Genomic DNA, 25,313 nt, shown 5'->3' on the forward strand with positions numbered 1-25,313 from the left:
TAAAAGGAGCCCTAATATTTTAGATACTTATTGCAGTCCGCATGTATTTGTTCATTTATCATTTCATTCATTCTACTGACAAGGTACTTTTTATAAATGTTTAGTTTTTACACAGTATAATTGACACACGATTCATAAGCAAGGTGTTGGCGTTATACTGACATTGTTTGGCTATTATGCATTCATTAGCTTATACGTTATGTAAAGGGGTCCGCTTCCTCCACTCTGGGTTGGGGCCGGCAGCCCTGTTAGGCTCCCAGGTTTCCAGCAAAGAACCAGACTGCCATATGGACTTAAGACCAAAGTGCTTTATTCTCAATTCAGTTCCACTCTCAAAATTGAAATGCAGTTCACAAACAGGGTTCAGGCCGGGTTCCAAACTCCAGCCAACATTCAGTTCCTTAACAGTTCAGGCCCACTTCCTTTGCACTACCTTCCCCTCTCCCTCAGAAGGGCTCAGTCAAAGTTCAACCTGCTGTTCTATACATCCCAATAATTCAACCCTTTCACAAACAGTCTCTTCAAAGGAAACCACTACTTAATGCCCCTGTCCTCTTCACAGCACCCAGAAGGACCCTGTACCAAACAGGGCTAGCAGCTTTCCTCCTACCTCGCAGCACCACACCCCTGTGGCCTCTCACACTGCCTTCATGTGCTGGACAGGACTACATTTACATTCTCACACTCCATGGCAGCTGACTCTCCCCCCCCCCAAGGGAAGCTCCAGTGGCAGGCCCTTTCTGTCCTCCACCTACTCCATGGCAGCTTCTCTCTCACTCAGTTTCCTCTCCCTCCTGTTTGCTGGGAGCCACCCAGAAATCTCTCCCCCTCTCCCAGCTGGAGGGAATTATATACCTGCGATGCAGCTAAGGTACTGAGCTTCACCTCCCCTTCTCCCTCTAGTGGGGAAGGGAGTAACTGGCTCCCCAAGCACTGAGCCACTGCTCCCCATGCTGGGGTTGGAAATCCGTTCCACCCTTTTGGGGCTACCCTCCTCTCTCCTGCTTGCAAGGGCTTCTGGGAACTGTAGTTTAGGGATTCGCTGCTTCTGTGTGGGGCCCCAAGTGCTAGTTTTGTCACAGTTGGTATTATAGGTATGTATGAGATAACATATGTTTTTAACGTTTTTTTTCAATGCTGCGGGATATCTTTAGCATTTGAACTTTGGATGTCAGATGCAACACTAGTATTGAGCTTGGAAAATTTTGCATTTAAGGTAAAACCCCTCTTTTCTATGTCACAAAATGTGATGTTTTTTGGGGGGGGCTTCTATGCCTTTTAGAATATCAGGCCAGATATATTATTGGGCAATATGTTTAGAGACATCGTCTGCGATAGTTGTCTAAGAATTGCACAACACTATTTGCTGCACTACATTTTAAATATATTTTATAACATAAGTTTTTGTTTTAATAATTGTAAGACGCTTCTATATATATACACCACTAAGAACGTAGATTGCTCACTACTAATGTTATGTCCACAAGTATAATCAGTCCCACAGAAAATTATAATTGTAAATCACTTGACAGCAATCATGGGACTAGTTTACACACACTTAACTATGTTTTGGTGTAAAATATGATAAGCTTTCAGTATAGGCTGTCGTCTACAGTCGAGCCAAAGTTTTAGTGAGAAAACGCTGAACTTTGGCACACTTAAATGCTCTATAAAACATGACACTTCTCATTTTTCCAACGCCATTTGTTTCAATACGTAACTCCATAAAATACAATTATTTATATTAGTGAAAATTTCTTAAGTAAATCAATTCCCAAAACGCTGAACGAGTGCAGTCAATTGGGAAGCGTCATGATGTATAGAGCATTTAAGTGTGCCGAAGTTCTGCATTTTCTCACTAAAAATTTGGTTTAGCTGTAGAAGACAGCCTATACTGAAAGCTTTTCATATTTTACACCTAAACATAGTATAAGCGTGTGTAAACTATTCCCGTGATTGCTGTCAAGTGATTTATAATTATAACCTTCTGCGGGATTGATTCTACTTGTGGACATTGATTGACATATCTCTCCCTTGGGGTTTGAATTTAAACGATTTGTCACTACTAATGTTATGGCATATTGGGTTACCTCTATTAGCAGCATGAATAATCATGCACAGTTTTTTGTGATACAATTAGGAACATGCATCGTTTTTTGATTATTGGTATACTGGACCATTACTAATGTTTGAATACCTTTTGGTTTTCATATGTGTTAGGTGTTAGCATATCTATCTATCTATCTATCTATCTAAAGAGAGAGAGAGAGAGCACTAAGGGCCCTGTTTACTAAGCTTTGCTGTAGGTGCGCAAACATTTTAGCGTGTGCTAATGATAGACACCTATTATATTCCTATGGGTGCCTCTAGCATTAGCGTGCGCTAAAAGGTTTGTGCCCCTACAACGCAGCTTAGTAAACAGGGCCCTAAGTTTCCGGAACACAAATTGTTAACTATTAATGTTACAGCACACTGAGTTATTTTTATTAGCAACATGATATTCACGCATCGTCCTTTTACGATGCAGTAAGCTACAGTGGTATCTAAAGTCTTTTTTTTTTTGCAGAATTCAGATCCCTTTTTTATATTCCAGTGTGTGTAATGTTTGCCTGTTCCAACCCTGTTGAAATCTTGTGAAAAGTGACAAAAGTTCACAGTTGAATATTTATCGGTACATTACAGGTATCTTTTTGACCCTTTATTTCTATTTATAACATCTCTTATTTGGGCTTTACCACTGTTTTTTGAATATATAGTCATATTATTTCATTAATGTTATTTACTTTTTTATTTATGTTGCACTATGAGTCACTTTTACATTATTAATGAAAAACACCCTTTCTGATAAGGTGTAACTTGTGAGAAAATGACACATTTTTTTAGTCACATGATCAGAGGCTTTCCATTTATTTCTTAATTTGTGTTGCACTATATGTCACTTTCATATTTATCTATGGGTAAGTACTACTACTGAAAAGATGCACTTTGCATTACATTTTTTTTGGTTATAAATGTCATTTAAATTGTCTATGCTTAGTACCCCTTGTATGGATAGTTAAGTATTGTTATTCCTATTTTTAATTGTTTTTATATATGCTTTTGTATGGATAATTGCTTACACTCTAATGTATGGTTATTTTATGTTTATGCTTTTCCATGATGACCCCTGACAAAGGCTAGCATGCCTAAGCACGGCCTGTGTCAGGTTCTGCCTGTATTTACTATCAGAAAATAAACAGTTTGTTACATTTTTATTGTTTGTCTTTGGGACTTATGTTCTTTGAACTTGTGGCATTGGTGCCTTCCACCTTTTTTGGTTTATGACAAATACTTTTTTCAAAAATTATTCCTCAATGCTGGTTTACAGTAAAAATGCTTTACAGTAGTTACAGATCCAGTACTATACTTTAGTGCTACTTTGCATCATTGTTTTTTTTATGATTATCAATAGAAATGTGTAGCTGAAGGAAGGAATGAATGTGTGAATTGTAATATATTGCATATTAGTGCAATAATTTGATGCAGTTTATATTAAGATCACAGGGTGATATAAAACATTTTCTGTTTTCCTTATTTTATAATTGCACCAATCAATGATTTAATAAACTGTGAGGTGGGGGTTTAGGCACAGCTGGAACTGCATAAGAACATACCTATGCACTGATAATTTACGCAAGCACGATTTTTATCTTTTAGTCTGAAAAAATACGTTGGGGTGAATCCATTAAGTATCTTGAAGCACAAGAAAAGAAGTTATGTGGGAATGTCCTCTTGACTGCTGCCTTTGTGTCTTATGTTGGATCTTTTACAAAACCATATCGCCAGGAACTGGTAGAATGCTTGTGGATTCCTTTCTTAAAATCTCAAAAGGTAAAGCATCGAACTACTGAGAAATAACACAGAAATGGAAACTTTTATATCTGTTTTTGTCACCATGAACAAAGAATGCATAATGACCCTGTAGTATGCAGAGACCTTCTCCAAGAACAAGCAGGATACTAAGGGCCCCTTTTACTAAATCGCTGTAGTGATTCCTGGTGCTGCAAATGTGATGCAGCCCGTGGCTTTGTCACATTTGCCGCATAGTAATCACTACCTCAGTTTAGTAAAAGAGGCCCTAAATCCTCACAGATGAGTGATGTCATCTGATGGAAGCTGCATGGGAGGAAAAGATCCCTTCAGCTAGAAGAGTTCAGGAAACCTTTGAGAGACCAACCACACATGCGTACCAGTTCCCACCTTGCATTGATGTGTTGGACCTCCTCATTTTTCCATTGAGCCAGTATGATATGCCATTGCTTTCTCCCCTTTGTATTTTTTTCCTTAAGTTGAATTTTCGTCATGCATTTTGTCATGAATGAACCACCTTCTTTCCCCTCTTACCATCCTGAGTTGTATTTTTTGGACACTTTCAAATTTTCTTTCTTTATCATACATTTGTCCTCTGCCTCTCACTTCTATAACCTGGGCATCCCAGCTGGGGCCTTTTCCACAATCAAGTATTTTGATTTTGCTGCAGCTATATTTTTGAGCAATATGTCTGAAAAGAAAACACCTAGTAGTTTTAGAAAATGCCGGCAGCTTGACAAGACTGTGTTCATTGCAGATACCCAAAACTATTGTTTGCAGTGCATGCATGAACCCACTCAGTGCAGTCCAAAGAAGCAGAATACATGTCTGGTATTAAAACACTTTAATTCAACAATAATATTCTTATACAAGCCTGACATGAGTCATGTGTCACCCTATCAGTGGGCTGTGTCAGGGGCAGAGTGATTGCGCCAGTAACATACAAATGTGTTCTAAATAGAGCATCAAAACATAAGTGTAGCAGAGTCACTCCTAAGCAACTCATTAAGTAGGAGGGCGTGGAGGGGTGGCAGAAAGGTCAAGTCTCTGCAGTCTGTGGTTCAGCATGAACCCACTCAGTGTCATCGCTGTCTACAGATGAAAAGAAGAAAGATTCCTAGTAATGAAGAGGAGTGTGGAAAGCTCTTTAGTACTTCAAAGCCTGGTCCATCCACATCTGCACCAGAGGCATTGATTTCAAAGTGTTCAGTAGGTAGACCAAATGTTAGAGATGTGTCAATGTTCAGAATGCATTCAATATGCTCCCAGAGGGAAGTCTACTCAAACTTTATAATGCTGAGGAGACACACCAAGTATCTAGGCCGTTGATATCCCTTAGGTGACCCAGGAGGGCATGGTCCCCTACTACTCTCCCTTCAACCTTATCAGCAGGTTGAAGAGGATCTCAATCATAAGATTAGTAAGAGGCTAGAGTAGATGCTTTCTTGATGTGATTCCTTTCCTTTGACCATAGCAGTGGTGGCACAGAGACATGTGGAGCTGATGATAGAAGTCTATGCCTTTTCTGGAGGTGGTTCATCTATAACAAGATTTTGGAGATTGTGCCAGCCATGCCAGTTCTATCTCCAGCGCATCAGGTGATGAAGTTTTGCCAAGACATAGGAGTGCATCAGTGTCTTGATGTCTTTGGTTGAGGGATGTTTTCATTAAGATAAGAGGCTCTAGCCATCACTTTTAGACTATTTCACTAGGTCTCAATCAAAATATTCATGGGGTTTATACTATAGACCTGCAGAATTTTATAAAAGAAGTAGGATTCCACTGACCTACCGTTGGATCCCACGCTTCTAGATGAAAGGAGAAAGTCTCGACTGGAAGATCTCTTATTCACTGATGTATTGGGAAGTGGTGAATGCCATTCCATTTATGTTCTCAGAGTGAGAAGCGTTTTCTTTTACCTCCTACAGGATCCTACCAGTTAGTATGTTTGCTCTCGAGCTTAGTTTATGACCTGGTTGTGGACCATGATCCCTCCCTTTGTGAAATGTATTGCTGATCATTTGGAATTTTGTAAGGCTGTTAAAACTTACTTGTTTTAATCTAGCAATTGGATGAACTGAAGTGGAAATTGTCAGGCTGGAACTGTTATTTAATTTAATTTTGTTATATGTTGTACTGTTTTATTATATTATGAGTATAATTCTTGCCAGCCTCAGGTGTAATACTCAGGTCCCTGGAGTAGTGTAGTGGTGTGTGCAGTGCACTGCAGACAATTGGACCCAGGCCCATACCTCCCCCTACCTGTTACACTTGCAGATGAAACTGTGAACCCTCCAAAACTCACCAGAAACCCACTGTACCTACATATAGGTGCCCCCTTCACCCGTAAGGGCTGTGGTAGTGGTGTACAGTTGGGGGTAGTGGGTTGGGGGGGGGCTCAGCAGACAAGGGAGCAATGGTGAGATTTGTGCTTGGCAGCATTTTATGAAGTCCACAGCAGTGCCCCCTAGGATGCCCTATTGCTTTCCTGGAATGTCTGGGGGACTATTCTGCTAAAAATGCTGGCTCCTCCTACATCCCAATGGCTTGATTTTGTGCGTTTTGCACTTGGACTTTTTTTTTTTTAATATGGATCAAAAAACAGAATATCCAAATCACAAAACCTTGTCCTAAACAATATTTTTTGAAAAAAAAAAGTCATTTTTCTTTTTTGAAAATGACCGTCTTCCCTATTCAGATTTTGGACATTTTTTTGCAAAACGTCCAAAGTCGGACTTAGACGTCATATCAAAAATGCCCCTCCAAGTCTCTCTCCTTAGTCTGTGGGGACAGATGCTAGGACATTAGATTCTCTTGGGAGGAAAGGATTCTAAAATGCAGTGTTCTTTCTGCATAACCTACCAGTTCTTCATGGGTAAAAACATGTGAAACATTTTGCATAAGATCAAGGAGTTTGCAGGATCACTTCCTCAGGACAGATCGGCTCAACTTCTGTCACTAGTGGGCAGGACTCAAGAATGTGAAAAGCACATGGTCAGATCAACCTTCGATGCCTTCAAGACAGCATCAAAAGCTTGTGCAGTAGGTATTGATGTTCACAGTCTGTTTTGGCAGTGAGCCTTAGATCTTCACTATAGTGTGTAGGAAAAATGTGTTGACATGCTTTGTTGTAGAGAGAATGCCTTCATAGATAAGGTCAAGGAGGTATCTTTTTCCTGGTCCACTTCTGATTCAGCCCCTTCTTCTACCAGGAGGTATGCTTCTTGAGGGGGAGGAGCTATGGAGGACCTATTACTACGCAAAGGTATAGATATATTCCTCCTCCTTATTCCAGACAATCATAGCAGGGATATTTATTTTATCCTAGACAACAGAGAGCCCACATGCCACAACCCATTCCACAGCCAAGGCCCAGAATAGGGTTTTGATTGGATACAAGAGAAAATAACTAAGATTCCAGTATCAATTCCAGATGATCTTCCAGTAGGAGAGAAGCTAAGGTTTTATGCAAACCAATCATTGGCTTCTGAAGGATACAGACTTTGCCTATTTGAAATTCCTCCAAATTGTCCAACGAGAATGTCTTGGTTAAACTCCCAGCATCAGGGAATACTTACCAAGGAACTGTCTTCCTTCTTAGAGATCTATGCAGTCAAATACATTCCACCAGGAAAGAGAGGGCAAGGATTTTATTTCATCTTTTTGTTGCTCAATATTCTGTTATCATCCCAAACCTAAGTGCCATGAACAGATTTGTGATTTGGGAAAAGATTGGGAGATGGTTTTTCTGAGTGCTTTGATTGCCTTCCTTTAAATATGAATTGGCTATATTCTCTGGATCAAAAGGAAGCATACATGTACATAGAGCTACACTCCCAGTCATCAAAGTTATCTTAGATTTGTAGTAGAGAAACAGGTTAACTTTGTTCTACATGTGTTCACAAAATGGTAACCACACATTTACATATCCTAGGAGTACATGTAAAGGGGTGTGGATTTGATATACTGCCTTTCTGTGATACAAGCAATGTAGTTTACATTTATGGCCTAGCTTCCATTTGGCATTTGGTGGTATATGAAGTGTAATAAAATAAATAAATATATATATAGGTATTGTTTTGTACCATGGACATATATATATATATATACAGGTATTGTTTTGTACCATGGACAATATTGGAACCCAAAGAGCCATAGGAATCACCTACTAGGGCTTGTTATTAACTACAGAAGGTTAAATTTGTAACCTTATAAAATATCTCCTAGACATGACAAGTGAAAGTTTCCCTTCCACTCGACAGGGTGATTACCCCCGGTGTCTTTTGTTCAACTGATCTTCATAAGAACTGGGTCAGACCAAAAGTCCATCCAGCCCAATATTTTCTTTCCAACAGTGGGCAATCTAAATTAAAAGTATGTGGCAGGATCCCAATAGTTAACTAGATTCCATGCTGATCCCCGCCCCCCCCCCCCCCCCCCCCCCCCCCGGGATAAGCAGTGGCATTCCTTAATTCTTTCCCGATAACAGTTTATGGACGTTCCTCAAGGAACTTGTCTGCATCTTTTTTTTTCTAGCAATGAATTCTTGAGCTTAAATATGCATTCAGTGAAAAGATTTTTCTCTAAAGAGAGTCAGTGCCTGATAGTGTCTGGATGCTGTATTGTTTTCTATCTATCATGCATCCTACAGGAATTGAGTAGTTGAGAAAACATTACAGTGGAATACCTACAGTGACAGTATTTTATTTGGCTTTGAGAAATCTGGGACTTAACATTAGAGCAAACGTTGACATACTGGGACAAACAGAGGGTCCATCAAGCCCAGTATCCTGTTTCCAACAGTAGCCAATCCAGGTCAAAAGTACCTGGCAAGATCCCAAAAGAGTAAAACAGATATTTTATGCTGCTTATCCTAGAAATACCCAAGTCCATCTTAATAATGGCTTATGGACTTTTCTGAAATTATCCAAGCCTTTTTTAAACCCTGTTAGGCTACCTGCTTTTACCACGTTATCTGGCAACACTACTACTACTACTATTTTGTATTTCTATAGCGCTACAAAGCATACGCAGCGCTGCACAAACATAGAAGAAAGACAGTCCCTGCTCAAAGAGCTTACAATCTAATAGACAAAAAATAAATAAAGTAAGCAAATCAAATCAATTAATGTGAACGGGAAGGAAGAGAGGAGGGTAGGTGGAGGCGAGTGGTTACAAGTGGTTATGAGTCAAAAGCAATGTTAAAGAGGTGGGTTTTCAGTCTAGATTTAAAGGTGGCCAAGGATGGGGCAAGACGTAGGGGCTCAGGAAGTTTATTCCAGGCGTAGGGTGCAGCGAGACAAAAGGCGCGAAGTCTGGAGTTGGCAGTAGTAGAGAAGGGAACAGATAAGAAGGATTTACATGTTGAATGAAGAAATATTTCTTCGATTTGTTTTAAATTTACTACTACTTAGCTTCATTATGTGCCCCCTAGTCCTTTTATTTTTGGAAAGACTAAACAAGCAATTTGTGTCTACACGTGCCATTCTATCCACTCAGTATTTTATAGACCTCTATCATGTCTCCCCTCAGCCGTCTTTTCTCCAAGCTGAAGAGCCCCAGTCTCTTTAGCCTTTCCTCATAGGGAAGTCGTCCCATCCCCTTTATCATTTTCATCACCTTTCTCTGTACCTTTTTTAATTCCACTATATCTTTTTTGAGATGCATTGACCAGAATTGCACACAATATTTGAGGTGCAGTTGCACCATGGGGTTAAATTCTCCATAGCAGGACTGTTAGCAAGTGGGAGCTCCAGAAGAGAGTTGACATGTAGAAATGAAGGGGTCGATATTCAAAGTGATTTAACTGACCAGAAGCAGCTCCTGGCCAGTTAACTTGTCTGTTTGGGGCTAACCGCTAATTTTTAGTGGCAATTAACCGGTTAGTGCAGCTGAAAATAACCAGTTATTGCTGAACTGAAATCTGTTGATTTTAGGGGTGTTCCAGTGGCGGAGTCAGCACTTGGCCGGTTAAGTGCCGATATTCAGGACTTAACCAGCCAGGTTAACTACATAAATAGAACCGCATAAAAGTCAGTCCTATCTTTATGCAGTAACCCATAACTGGTTAAGTGCTGAATATTGCCTTAACCAGCTGTGCGTTAGCCAGCTTCAGAAACCCAGAAATTAAATGCTGGTGCCTGGATATGGCCCGGCAATGAATTTCCTGGTTTAATACTGGCGGCGGTCAGCAAAATGCTGATCTCTGCTGACTGAGTATTGGACCCAGAATGTCCATTTCGTAGACCAGAGAATGTTGGGTGGAGCACATAACCCTACAGAGGAAAAAGAGAATCTTGGCTTTCTCAGGCACAGGAGAAGGGACAGTGAAAAGCTGTATGAAGAGTTTGTTTACCTGACTGAAATCTGCTGCAGCTGTTCCAGGCATAAGGGGGGCCTGCACAGCTGAGAGGGAGAGTCCTTCCCCCTATCCATTTTCAATGGCTCCACTCTCTAAGGTAATCTATAATCTTACTAATGACTGCAAGATGAGAACTGAGAAAGGATTTTATTTTCTTTCCCTGGCGCTATTGACTGAAAGATTGTACTCTAACATTCAGCTCTGATACAAGCTGAACAAACAAAAAAACCAAAGACCGTCATTGTGGATTTGAATACAGTTGTGGAGGCAGAGACAATTGTATTGCCCATAAGACATTCACAGTCAGAGCTCTGTGAGCCACTGTGCTGAGCATACAAATGAGTGTCATTCAGTTTACCCAGTATAGATATGGGATTTATCTGTTATATATGTATGCACACCACTGGATTTGAGGGTAAGCTTGGCTACCCTGAATTTGCCTGTCAATGTATTTCAGGTCTTCCTAGCCTATAGGAAGGACTCCATTTAGCAGCCTTATGGTTTAAGTGCCATCTGGTGTGACAGAAAGACCATGGACCCTTTTTCTGATCCCATCGAAAAACTACTTGAATAAATTGTACATTTCTCTGAGTCAGGTTTACTCCATTAGGTTATACTGAAGGGCAATTGGTGCTTTCCACCACCTTTAGATTGTAAGCTCCTTTGAGCAGGGACTGTCCTTCTTTGTTAAACTGTACAGCGCTGCGTAATCCTAGTAGCACTTTAGAAATGTTAAGTACCATGTACTGTTGAAGGGAAACAATCTAATTGTTTGGTTTAGGTAGAGTTTGCTTCTGTTGATGCCTCCTGTCACGTCACCCGCTGTGTTCTTATCTGCTGATGAAAGCTCACTTTAAGACACAAGATTCCAATAACCTGAAGCACCTGACCTAACCTAGAAAGTCGTATTTGTAGTGGCAGTCACATCAGGCACAGAGATAGTGAATTTTAGGATCTAGCGACTGATCTGCCATCCATCAAGTTTTCTAGTAATAGGGTAGTTCTGTGCGCTCATTGAAAGTTCCTTCCTGAGGTAATGTCAGAATTCCACCTTAACTAATCAATTGGCCTTCCAGCATTTTTCCTTTGGCTGCATGCCCACAGTAATGAAGGTGCCTTTCCTAAGTTGAGTAGAAGATGACCTTTTGCCTTCTGCTTGGAGCAGACTATAGCCTTTAGGAAATCCACTTAGCTTTTTGTTTCTTGTTTTGACGCCAATAAACTAGTGACTACCATTGCCAAACATACAGTAACTGGTTCACAAACTGCATCTCTTTGGCTTATGCCCAAGTATGCCTGACTCTAGAGAACCGCAACCAGGCTGATGTTGTCTGGGCCATGGCAATGTCAGTAACCCACTTGACATTGGCTTCTGTGCAGGAGATTTATAGAACTGTGAGGTGGACTTCAGCCCATAAAGTTGCATCATTTTATTGTTTTAAGAAGGATTCCTGATGTGGCAGTAGGTATGGATAGTCAGTCCTCCTGTCTGATGTAGTCTGTGTATCAAATTATCCACCAAAACAGAGACTTTCTGAGAAAGGGAGTAACAGATGACATCCACTAAACCTTTGATTTTTAGAATCCAACTCAGTCCTCCAGGTCCCATTTTGTAAAAACATTTACAGGCTTCCTTTTCCTTTTTCTGTTGAAAGCAGTCTGTATCTAAGGAGTCCCATCTATAACGACTTAGTATCTTGCTTGTCCTCAGAGAATTCTAATCTGTTACTATCCACATCCCCTTGGAGTTGTCTCCTAAATTAGCTTTTTAATGACTATCAGGCTTATTTTCGAAAGAGAAGGGTGCCCATCTTTTGACACAAATCGGGAGATGGGTGTCCTTCTCCCAGGGTCGCCCAAATCAGCATAATCGAAAGCTGATTTTGGGCACCCTCAACTGCTTTCTGTCACGGGGACGACCAAAGTTCACGGGGGCATGTCAGAAACATAGCGAAGGTGGGACTGGGGCGTGCCTCACACACGGGTGTCCTCGACCCATAATGGAAAAAAGAAGGGTGTCCCTGACGAGCACTTGGCCGACTTTACTTGGTCCATTTTTTTCTTACGACCAAGCCTCAAAATGTTGCCTGAACTGACCAGATGACCACTGAAGGAAATTGGGGATGACCTCCCCTTACTCCCCCAGTGGTCACTAATCCCCTCCCACCCTAAAATAAACTTTAAAAATATTTTTTGCCAGCCTCAAATGTCATACCCAGCTCCCTGACAGCAGTATTCAGGTCCCTGGAGCAGTTTTAGTGGGTGCAGTGCACTTCAGGCAGGTGGACCCAGGCCCATCCCCCCCTACCTGTTACACTTGTGGTGGTAAATGTGAGCCCTTCAAAACCCACCAGAAACCCACTGTACCCACATGTAGGTGCCCCCTTCACCCCTTAGGGCTATGGCAGTGTTGTCCAGTTGTGGGGAGTGGGTTTTGGGGGGAGGGGGGGTTGGGGGGCTCAGCACCCAAGGTAAGAGAGTTATGCACCTGGGAGCAATTTGTGAAGTCCACTGCAGTGCCCCCTAGGGTGCCCGGTTGGTGTCTTGGCATGTCAGGGGGACTAGTGCACTACAAATACTGGCTTCTCCTATGACCAAATGGCTTGCATTTGGTCATTTCTGAGATGAACGTCATCAGTTTCCATTATTGCCGAAAATCGGGGATGACCATCTCTAAGGTCGACCTAAATTTCACGATTTGGGTGTCCCCGACCGTATTATCGAAACAAAAGATGGACGCCCATCTTGTTTCGATAATACAGGTTTCCCCACCCCTTTGCCGGGACATCCTGCGAGGATATCCTCAGGAAAACTTGGGCGCCCCTTTCGATTATGCCCCTCCACGTGACAATCAAGGCGATAACTGGCATGTATGCACAATTGGTCTCTCAAAGGCTTCCAGAACTTTTCTAGCCGGAGAACTTTTTTTTTTCACAGGCTCCATCTGTGAGGACTCGTAATCCGATATTCAGCATTTAACCGGCTAAGATGACCACATAAAAATCAGTCCTGTCTGTATATGGTTCTTCATAGCTAGTTATGTGCTGAATATCACACGTAACTTGTTTTTGCCGGCTTCATATACCTAGAAATTGCTGCCACTATATTGTGTTCATAGATGTAGGCTTAGAATTTTTTATTTATAGGGAAAGGGAAGAGCTAAACACATCAAGCTTTGCTATCACAGCAGTATTTAGGTGTAATTTTTTGATGGTGATAGAGATCAGGCATATCGCCACTATAACAGAGCCTGCTGTAAATACTCTCTTGACATGCAGCATAAATTAGTGTAGAAAAGAATACTACAGCATATTAAAATCCTTTGGGTTAAAATATGTTTAAATGTATATTTTTGTAAAAGTGCATACATGTACATATGTACATAAGTATTGCCATACTGGGACAGACTGAAGGTCTTCAAGCCCAGCATCCTGTTTCCAACAGTGGCCAATCCAGGTTACAAGTACCTGGCAAGATCCTGAAACAGTACAATACATTTTATGCTGCTTATTCTAGAAATAAGCAGTGGATTTCCCCCAAGTCTACTACTACTACTACTACTATTAAACATTTCTATAGCGCTACTAGACTTACGCAGCACTGTACAAATGAACATGAAAAGACAGTCCCTGCTCAACAGAGCTTGCAATCTAAATTGGACAGACGAACAGACAGCTAGGGGTGGGGAAGTTGCAGTGGTAGGGGTGATAAGTGAGGGTGTTAAGTAAGAGAGTCATGGTTAGGAGTCAAAAGCAGTAGCAAAGAGGTGGGCTTTAAGCCTAGACTTGAAGACAGCCAGAGACTGAGCCTGACGTACTGGCTCACGGAGTCTATTCCAGGCATAGGGAGCAGCGAGATAGAAGGAACGGAGCCGGGAGTTAGCAGTGGGGGAGAAGGGGGACGACAGGAAACAGTTACCCAGCGAACGGAGTTCACGGGAAAGAGTGTAGGGAGAGATGAGAGCGGAAAGGTACTGAGGAGCTGCGGAGTGGATGCACTTGTAGGTCTAAAGGAGTCCATTTTAATAATGGTCTATGGACTTTTCCTTTAGGAAGCCATCCAAACCTGCATATGATCTAGCTGATGATCACGCCTACAATACTTAAGACATAGCATAGTACTTATATGTTATAGAAATCCCTACAAAATTACATTTTTAAAAGTAAAATATAGCAATAAAAGACTTATTGAAAGTGGTAATTCTCATCGCTAGGACCAAGTTAACTAGCAAGGTTAGTTATTTGCAAGTAATTGCTTTTCACAGGCTTGTTGTATTGGAGATTTAAGAGACCAGAGGGAACATGGAATATACTGCATGTATGAGTTCCTATTACCTTGTATATAAACTGCTGATTCATGTCCTGCTCCTTTCTAAGTTTCCTGGGTTATTGTATTCCTCCCTGACACACAGGTTCCCATTCCAATCAGCGAGGACCTGGACTTGATTGCTATGTTGACAGATGATGCCACAGTAGCAGCGTGGAATAACGAAGGACTGCCCAGTGATAGAATGTCAACGGAAAATGCCACTATCCTCACAACCTGTGAGCGCTGGCCACTTATGATAGATCCACAGCAGCAGGGCATTAAATGGATAAAGAATAAATATGGAGCTGACCTGAAAGTCATTCATCTAGGACAGAAGGGGTATGTGCATTTTGGGATCATTCTTTGCATTTGCAGTTCTAAACTTGCCCTGGATTTGTTGAAAATGAAATCTATTTGATGTGTGTGCTTTGTGAACTGAAATATCATAATACTGTTAGCTATTCATTTATATCATTTTGTGATAAAATAGCAGGAGCTCAGATAAGGTTTTTTTTATAGTGCTGACTGTACTGAGATGCGATTACTTTCAGAGTGTAATAGAATGACTTTGGTTACCTTTAGGTCACTATTTATAGGTACAAAGTAATTTTCCACAGTCACCAGCATGGTTCTGTAATATTGTTTTGCACTGTGCTCTATGCTTTGTGACTGCTTCCAGGAGATTTTTCACATCTCTGCATCCTCCTTTTAAATATCAGCCTGCTACCGAGAGATGGACTCCTTATGAATTTTGGTCCTCATATCATAGTGCACAGCATTCATCATGCAGTTGTATGTAGTAGCAAATCACTTTTCCAGAAGATGTTCAAACAGCAAGAGCTGAATTTGTATCCCATCCTAAAACTGAGATTGTCCTCCTGATCACTTGATCTCCACACAAATAAGAAGCACCATCATTACTGATCTGTCCACAATAGGGAATTTGTGGAAACAGATTGGGTTTAAGTGAAGCATTACTTTTTGACTGATAACTGCGACATAAAGGAACTTGAACAGATAGGAGTAGAAGAAGGCGCAACAGTCCAGTATAAATTACTGAGAGTAAAAGATCAGTAAAGAAGATTATGGGATATTAAAACTGGTATTGAAAAGTACTTTAACATCACAGAATAAGATACAAGTCATCAATCAGCTTGTAGTTCCGTACTTTCATATGGCTTTGGAATTGTAGAGTGACTTCTTAAATATCTTGAAAAATTGGATGCATGAACAGAAAACTCCACAACAAGGTAATTTATAAAATCAGAGTGTGCTGAGACTAATACATTCATAGAACCAAAGGAGCAATGGCACTTATAAAATAGATTATATATATTGTGCTATTATCATAGGCCTCCAGGCCTACGGTACTTAGCAGTATCAAGAGATCCAAACATTTAAAAAGTGTTGAAGATTAACATCCAAATCCACCAGTACTCAGAGGGAAGGAAGAAACAGAACTTGAAGAGCAAGAGAAATATCTTTTTATAGAATTAGATTAGCTAATGAGGGAAAACTACTACTACTTATCTTTCCTATAATGCTGCTAGACATATGCAGTACTGGGCACATATAAATAAGAGAGTCCCTGTTCCTAAAAATTTACAGTCCATTAAAGACAGACAGACAAACAGAACAAATAAGAGATTTCCATTAGATGAAATGACCTAAAACAACATGAATATGAACAGGAGAATAAGGGGTTAATATTTAAAAGCAGGCTCAAAAATGTGGACTTTTAGCCTGGATTTGCAAAAGACTAAAGAGGGATCTTGATGTACTGACTCAGGAAGTTTATGCTAGATGTACAGTGCAGCAAGGTGGAAGGAACCAAGTCTGCAGTTGGTGGTAGAGGAGAAGGGCTCAAATAAGAGGAGTGTGGAAACAGATAAGAGAGAAGAAGTAATAAGAAGCTACAGGATGAATGTACTTGTATGTCATTAAGAGAAATTTGAACTATATGCAGAAATTCAAGCAGGAAATAGCAACAGGCAAAAGCATACTTCTCCTCCAATTCGACATGTCCAGTGCGTTCAACATGGTAAACCATAAAATACTACTAAGACTCCTAGATTACTTCGGGATTGGCGGACACATACTTAGTTGGATCAAGGGTTTCCTAACCACTAGAACATATCAAGTGATATCAAGCTCAAACATACCACCACCGTGGAAAGCAGAATGCGGAGTACCTGAAAGATCACAACTATCACCGATCCTTTTCAACCTAATGATTATCCCACTAGCCAAATCCTTATCCAACCAAGGCCTTAACCCTTTCATCTATGCAGGCGATGTCACAATATACATTCCTTACAAACATGATCTGACAGAAATCACCAACGAAATCAAGCTCAGCTTGAATATCATGGACTCATGGGCAAATGCATTTCAACTAAAACTCAACACAGAAAAAACACACTGTCTCATCCTCTCATCCCAATACAATACGAACAAACCCACAAACATAAACACCCCAGATTATAATCTCCCTATCTCAGACAGCCTAAAAATTTTCGGTGTTACAATCGACTGTAACCTCACACTAGAGAGCCAAGTGAAATCTACAACAAAGAAAATGTTCCACTCAATGTGGAAACTCAAACGCGTGAAACCATTTTTCCCAAGAGAAACATTTCGCAACTTGATACAATCAATGGTACTAAGCCATGTAGACTACTGCAACGGAATTTATGCGGAATGCAAAGAACAAATTATAAAGAAACTTCAGACCGCTCAAAACACAGCAGCCAGGCTTATATTTGGAAAAGCGTGATTCGAAAGCGCCAAATCCCTCTGAGAAAAACTGCACTGGCTCCTAATCAAAGAATGTATTGCTTTCAAAATCTGAACCCTGGTTCATAAAATTATCTACGGCGAAGCCCCGGGATACATGACAGACCTCATAGACCCACCAACTAGAAACACAACAGGATCAACACGAACATACCTAAATCTCCACTACCCAAGTTGCAAAGGACTCAAATACAAATCAACCTATGCATCCAGCTTTTCCTACATAAGCACACAACTATGGAATGCATTACCAAAAGCTGTGAAAAGAACTTATGATCACCTAAGCTTCCGGAAATCATTAAAAACTAACCTGTTCAAAAAGGCATACCCTACCGACCCAACTTAAATGCCTGTACCCTGCAACACAATGAAACCAAAGCTCGTAATGGACATATAATAACTCTTCCTCTCTACGATTCTCTTCCTCTCTATGATTCCCTAATGTGTCTACCTTATCCTACCACAACATTACTATATTTGTTCATACCGGAATTGACGAACGCCTTTACGGTACTATGTAAGCCACATTAAGCCTGCAAATATGTGTGAAAATGTGGGATAGAAATGTAACAAATAAATGAATATAGCCAATGAAGTGACTTTATAAGAGGGTTTATGTGGATGATGGTAAGTCATGCATCAGAATTTTGAACAGAGGTGGTTAATTGAGAGGCCTGTGAGGAGCAGGTTATAATAGTTTAAGTGTGAGGTGATAGTGCTGGTAAGGGTTTTGGTAGCATGTTCAGAAATGAAGGGACAACTTTTGGTGGTGATATAGAAAAACAAATGGCAAGTTTTAGCAAGGAGTTGGATTCAAAGTTGACCCCAAAGTTACAGGCTAAGGGAACTGAGAATGACGATGATGTCCAAATAAGAGAGAAATGGTGGACTGCGGGGGCAGGGGAGAGAGAGAGAGGGAGAAATGCTGACCCTGGGATGGTGCAGGAGAAAGGAAAGAGAGAGGGAGAAGCTGGATATGAGGAGAGACAGAGATGCAGGGGTGATGGGAACAAACAGTGCAGATGCTGAACATGGGGGAGGGATAGGGACAGGGACACTGAATGATGGTGGACATGGAGGGAGAAGAAATGTCAAGTGGAGTGGAAACCCTGGAAAGAGCAGAAGATGGATGGGGTTCAGAGTGGGGTATAGAGGAACAGAGCAGAAGATAGATGGTACTCAGAGGTAAGTGGTAAAGGAACAGAGCAGGAAATGACTGGGACTTGGTGACTGAGTGAGAGAATGTATGTGGGGGGAGGGGCAGAGCAGGGAATAATGGATGGAAGAGATAAAGAGGGAATTTTGAGAAAATAATGAGGACCCAGCAATTGGTAGGTATGAATGGGGGTGTGTAGGTGGGTTGGGAGAATGAGTGAGAGTACGAAATGGGGAGTAAAGAAAAATGGGATGAAGTCTGGAGAAAGGAAACATAACGCAGATTACCTAGAAGACTGGAAAGGGGATGAAAGGGATGGGGGTACTGGGGAGCGGTACGAGAGGAAGGGGTTGGATCTCCGAAGGGACTAAGTGTGGGTAGAAATGGCAATAGGAGATGGGGTAGAGATAGAAGAATGGCCTAGAGGCAAGGGGAGGAAAGAGAGATAGTAATAGAGCTGGGGATGAGAGGGTGAGTACAGAGGATGGAAATAGAGGACTAGGGAGTGGGTGAAAAATGGGGGGGATAGGAGACTGGCGAAGGACAGAGACAGAGGGGGCAATGAGAGTGCTAGAGATGAGAGGGAGATGGGAAAAGCTGGTAGCTAGATAAGAGGTGAAAATGAGGAGACTAAGAAGAGGGTGAGAGAAAGTGAGAATTAGGGTAAAATCAAATGGGTGGAATAAACCACAGAGAAGAGAAAATGGGGAAAATATAAAAGAAATATTAGTTTCAGACAGATGTAGAGAAGGAAAAGATAAAGGCAAGAGGAGAGAGAAAAAAATGGAAAGTCAAATCTGGAGAATAATTTAGGAGAAGACTAACAAAAGGAAACTGGAAAAGAACCTGGGACCAACAGAATTAGAGAAATAAATTCCCAAACAACAAAGGTAGAAAAGAAAATATTATTAAATGCTTTAAGGATTGGAACCTGTCTTGGGAAATGAACACCTTTTCTGTTTTTGTAGAGTACAGAAGAAAATGTATTTCTGTTTCTCTTTTACCAGTATTGCTCTTTTTATAGAATCTGGCTTTCTTGGGAAGAAGAGAATGGGGTTTCTATTTTGTTTTTTGTCTGCAGTTTTTTTTTTTGTGGGCCCCTATTTTGTATCAGGTGAGGGTCTGTCAATGTTCTATATGTGTAGCTGAGGTGAAGGCTTCTGCTAACATGTACTCTTTATTTAGGAAATTGTAACAGTCCTGTTGTTCCAGTTTCCCAGTAGTAGGTATATTGGTGCTCTAGGACATAGTGTAATATTTATAGCACTGTCTTTTTATAGGTGGGTTAAGGCTGTGATAATGTGATAAGCTTCCTATATAGGTTTTGAGTGTCTTTTTGCAGGGTTTTGTGTTATTCTGGAAAGTGTCTGGCTCTATTTGAAAGCAGTCCCTTGTCACCCAAAATAAAAATTCTGAAGACTAGTGGCCTCCACATCTGGTAGATTCACCTCACAAACAAAAACTGGTCTGATTTTTAATCAAAATGTCTGGCAGTGGAAGGAGCAAGTGCTGCTCCTGAGGTGATAATCACGAGTTGAATATTTCTTTGTATGATGTGTTGTAAGAGGGATAGCTCCGTTGTTGGGGAATATAGAGTTTGTGATACAGAACTGGAGGTGCAGGGTTTATATTGAGATTCTGTCCAATCCTGTAGAGAATCCAGACTTCACTCCACAAAGAAGAATTTATTGAATGATGCTATCAATTATAATGTTGGTTTTAACTAGTAGCAGAATCTAGCTGGAGGAGGAGGGTTTCTTAATGCATAAAAGTTTGCGATATCTTATATTGCTTATTTTTTAAAAAGGAGTTGGGGAGGGGTGTATGATTTGGGCATGATATGTGTGGAAATGTTGCTTTGACTTGCCCCCCTCCATATCTAGCTTGCCTCCCTGTTGCCACCCCAAATATTTCTGGCTAGAGATGCCACTGAGCAGCAGTGAGCAGGATGGGCACTGCCACTCCACTCTTTGTTTCAGCACTATTCAGGGGACTTTACTAGTTGTTTTTCCTTTAGTGGGTTCTTCTCCAGCTCTAGTAATCTGGTGAAAACTGGTTATGATAACCTGTTCATTTGGTCATTCTAATCAATTTGAGCAATTTGTTTTAGTAATGATATAGGACAGGAATATAGCTGTAATCAACTCCATTTCAGATGTCCAGGGTCTGTAGAACTTGTCAGTACACATACTAATTAAATAACAAATTTAGCATTCTCAAAGTTTTAAAACTGCAACTATTTGTATAGTTTGTAAGTTTTGTGCCTCTGAGAAATCTGTGATTTGTTTCTTGCATTCCAGTCTATTTTAAACATATCTGGGGTTACTTGAGAACATAGGAGCCAACTTTTGAAAATGATTGGGGGCGCTGAAATTTTTGGGTTTTTTTTACAGGTGGTGCATTCCCCCTCCCTCCCCCTCTTCCTCCCTCCCCCTCCCTCCGAGTTCCAGGCTCCCCCTCCCTATGAGTTCCAGGCTCCCCCTCCCTATGAGTTCCAGGCCCCCCCGCTCCCTCCCTCCCTCCGAGTTCCAGGCCCTCCCTCCCTCCGTCCAAGTTCCAGGCCCTTCTCCCTGTTCCAAGCCCCCCCCCCCTCCCTGTTCCAGGCCTCCCCTCCCTTCCTCTCTCCCTCCTCTCCCTCCTTTCGAGTTCCAGGCCCACCCATCCCCTCCCTCCGAGTTCCAGGGCCCCCCTTCCTCCCTCCCTCCGAATTTTAAAAGTCATCTTACCTCGTCTGGGTTACGGTGGCAGCAGCAGTGAAAAGCATGCAGGCTCGGCGCTTCAGCCTTCCCTTTTCTCAGCTCTGGTCCCGCCCTCATTTCCTGTTTCCGCAAGGGCGGGAGCAGAGCTGAGAGAAGGGAAGGCTGAAGCGCCGAGCCTGCATGCTTTTCATTGCTGCTGCCGCCGTAACCCTGACGAGGTGAGATTACTTTTAACATTTAGAGGGAGGGGGACCCTGGAACTCGGAGGGAGGGAGGGAGGGGCGGGCCTGGAACTCGGAGGGAGGGACTTTTAAAATTCTGGGCTGCCGAAGGGAACTTACGGTGGGTGAAATATTGGGGTTGCTCGAGCACCCACAGCACCCACGGAGTCGGTGCCTATGCTTGAGAATAGCCAAAACATAATTTATATTTAATCCATAGTTAACAAAATGAATCCAAATATTAACAGCATTTTTAGTTTTATTGTAGGTGGTTAGTCATTTATTTTTTTTACAGTTTTAAAAGTGCTGATTTATTATACACACAGGATGCAATAAATATTGTGTTTTGTTCCTTTTTGAAGGTTTCTAAGAACCATTGAAAGTGCTTTGGCCTGTGGAGATACCATCCTAATTGAAAATTTGGATGAAATGGTGGATCCAGTTCTTGATCCTTTGCTTGGAAGAAATACAATTAAAAGAGGAAAGTATGTATTTTCTGGAGAAAAAAATCAGATTTCATGGTAAACTGACACTGGTAGCAAAGGCAATGTGTGGATATGAGGCTTTCTGGTTGTCTGGGAGTGGCTAGTTGAACAAATTCCAGCTCATTTCTCAGTTTATACTTCAGCTCTCTATATTTTATCTTATTTTCTAAACTTGTTTTTTAAATATACTGCGGGGGCCCTTTTTGCTACATGCTATGGCCTTTTTTTACCGCAGCGAGTAAGAAGTCCAAGAAAATGTCATAGCCATGCGATAAGATTTCTCTCACTGGGTGACCATGGGGGGGGGGGGGGGGAGCCCTAACACCAACCATTCAGGTGGCATTAAGGGCTCCTGCGGTAACCGGGTAGTACGCAGCGGTGCCGGATTGCTGCTGGGTTAGCGCCACACTGGAAAATAGCTATTTTCCATAGCACGGCAAATGGCACTCACCGGAGCTGGATCTACCACTGGCGCACGTGTTTCGCTGGCAGTAGTTCCAGATTATTTATTTATTTGTTTGTTGCATTTGTATCCCACATTTTCCCACCTATTTGCAGGCTCAATGTGGCTTACATTATGCCGTAATGGTGATTGCCATTTCTGGAATGAGAAATACAAAGTGGTATTGCATTAGAGTTCATAAGTGACAGAGTAAATTAAGCAGTCAAGTATAGAGAGTTCATTTCCGGAATGAGAAATAAAGTGGTATTGCGTTGAAGTTCATTAGTGAAAAAGTAAATGAAGCAGTCAAGTATAGAGAGTTCGGTTTTGTCCAGTTCTGGTATAAGTTTTGTTGTCTGGTATTTAGGATGGATCATTGTGGTATGCCTTTTTGAACAGGTTGGTCTTTAGTGATTTTCGGAAGTTTGTTAGGTCGTGCATTGTTTTTCTGACGTTTGGTAGTGCATTCCATAGTTGCGTGCTTATTTAGGAGAAGCTGGATGCATATGTTGATTTGTATTTCAGTCCTTTGCAGCTGGGGTAGTGGGTATTCAGGAATGTGCTTGCTGACCTTTTTGTGTTCCTGGCTCGTAAGTCTGTGAGATCTGACATTAGACCGGGGCCTCGCCGTGAATGATTTTATGAACCAGGGTGCAAATTTTGAACGCAATACTTTCTTTAAGTGGGAGCCAGTGTATTTTTTCTCTAAGGGGTTTGGCGCTTTCATATTTTGTTTTTCCAAATATGAGTCTGGCTGCTGTGTTTTGGGTAGTTTGGAGTTTCTTAATGATTTGTTCTTTGCATCCAGCATAGATGGCATTGCAGTAATGTAGGTGGCTTAGCACCATTGATTGTACCAGGCTACTGAATATTTCCCTTGGGAAGAAAGGTTTTACTCTCTTGAGTTCCACATTGAATGGAACATTTTCTTTTTTGTATTTTTCACATGGCTTTCTAGTGTGAGACTTCGGTCAATTGTAACTCAGAGAATTTTCAGGCTATCTGAAACAGGAAGGGTGTAGTCTGGGGTGTTTATAGTGGTGGGTTTGTTCGTGTTGTATTGTGATGAAAGGATGAGACATTGTGTTTTTTCTGCATTGTTTTAGTTGAAATGCATCCGCCCATGAATTCATGATTTGGAGGCTGTGTTTGATTTCATTTGTGATTTCTGTTAGATCATGTTTGAACGGGATGTAGATCGTGACATCATCTGCGTAGATGTAAGGATTAAGGCCTTGGAGGGATAGCAATTTGGCTAGAGGTGTCATCATTAGGTTGAAAAGGGTCAGTGAAAGCGGTGATCCTTGGGGTACTCCACATTCTGGTTTCCATGGTCATGATGTATTCGAATTTGATATCACTTGGTATGTTCTTGCGGTTAGGAAGCCTTTGATCCAGCTAAGTACACTTCCTCCAATCCCGAAGTATTCTAGGATGTTTAATAATATTTTATGGTTTACCATGTCAAACGCGCTGGACATGTCAAATTGTAGGAGAAGTACACTATTGCCAGTTGCAATTGCTTGTGTGAATTTGGTTAGGAGAGTGATAATTATTGTTTCGGTGCTGTGGTTGGATCGAAATCCTGATTGTGATTCATGTAGTTTTGAGAATTTGTTTAAGTAGTCGGTAAGCTGCTTGGTTACCATACTTTCCATTAGTTTGACTACCAGAGGAATGGATGCTACCGGGCGGTAGTTGGTTATGTCATTTGCTTTTTTCTTTGAATCTTTAGGTATTGGGGTGACTAGTATGTTTCCTTTATCCTTAGGGAAGAGTGCATGTTGTAACATGTAGTTTAGGTGTGACGTGAGGTCTGCTATGAAGTGTTGAGGGGCGGATTTTATTAGGTTGTTGGGACATATGTCCAGTTTGCAGTGGGATTTGGCGAACCTGTTGATTGCTTGGGTGATGGTTTCTTCGGTAAGTAGAGCAAAGTTTGTCCAGATTCGGTCTGCTGGATATTCATCGGGAATTGGGTCCAGACAGTCAATGAATTTTTCATGGTCGGTGGTATTAAGTGGTAACGTTATTTGTAGCTTACCGCTACTCTGTAAAAGAGCCCCTAAGTGAATAGGGTCATTAGAAGATATACTGATTCCCAGAATAGCTAACCAAGCATTTACAGGAAAACTGAAGAAAGTTGCACCCAATGCTAAAACCAGAGGTTTAAACAATAGGAAAGCTATTCCATGAAGATGTGCAGCTTTTGCCATATCAGGAATTTATGTTTATTGTGAATTATTTATACTGCCCATTCCATGAAGCAGGTCATGGCAGTTTACAGTAGCTAAAAAATATAATCAATATATTAAGAAAAGAATGCCATTAATTGATAGGAAAGAAAATATCCTTTCATATCAATAAACACAGACAGCATACTGGATGCCTGCAGGCAGATCAGTCGGGCAAGTTAGCAACAACCCTACCTAATACCAAAAGCCAGTTTTTAAAAATGAGCTTTGAGACTTTTTTTTTAAACTTTGCTAGAGAGTGTTCTGAATGGATATAAAGAGGCAGATCATTCCATAACTTTGGGACCAAATAATAAAATGCAGACTGTCTTGTGCTCTCGTAGTGTACTATTTTTGGCCCTGGTAAAACTAGGCAGTGAGCATCTACTGATCACAAAGTTCTAGCAGGGGTATAAAGAATATTTAAAGAAGCTTAATAGGAGGGCGGGACCACAAAGGCCTTGTTAGTTAAACAGAGAACCTTGAAAAAATGGTAATATACCGGTAGCCTATGTACTCAAATAATGGTGTAAGATCATATTTTTTGGCCAGACCAGAGTAGTCTGAGCACCATATTTTGAAGAGTTTGTAAACATTTCTCCTGTGAAAATGGTCTGCAAGCGTTTATGATGTTGCAGTAGTTGAGGCGTGATATTAAAATGTCTTCAAGTGGGAACCCAAAAGAAACAAGTCAAACAATCAAAAAGAAAAATCCTCCCATAATCAGGTCAAACAGGAAGAAAGGGAACAGATTCTGACTTG

The 25,313-nt window shown here is 41.2% G+C and overlaps 1 protein-coding gene across 1 annotated transcript in view; it reads left to right on the forward strand.

Moving 5' to 3' along the window:
• DNAH11 (dynein axonemal heavy chain 11) overlaps positions 1-25,313 on the forward strand; it is a 708,797-nt gene that overhangs the window by 523,700 nt on the left and 159,784 nt on the right. Inside the window, exons 61-63 of the mRNA XM_030201723.1 lie at positions 3,697-3,860; positions 14,618-14,857; positions 21,753-21,875. Of these exons, the coding sequence (XP_030057583.1) occupies positions 3,697-3,860; positions 14,618-14,857; positions 21,753-21,875 (527 nt within the window). The remainder of the gene's footprint in view (positions 1-3,696; positions 3,861-14,617; positions 14,858-21,752; positions 21,876-25,313) is intronic.

Source organism: Microcaecilia unicolor, chromosome 1 (genome assembly GCF_901765095.1).
Source record: "Microcaecilia unicolor chromosome 1, aMicUni1.1, whole genome shotgun sequence".
Classification (NCBI taxonomy): Eukaryota; Metazoa; Chordata; class Amphibia; order Gymnophiona; family Siphonopidae; genus Microcaecilia; species Microcaecilia unicolor.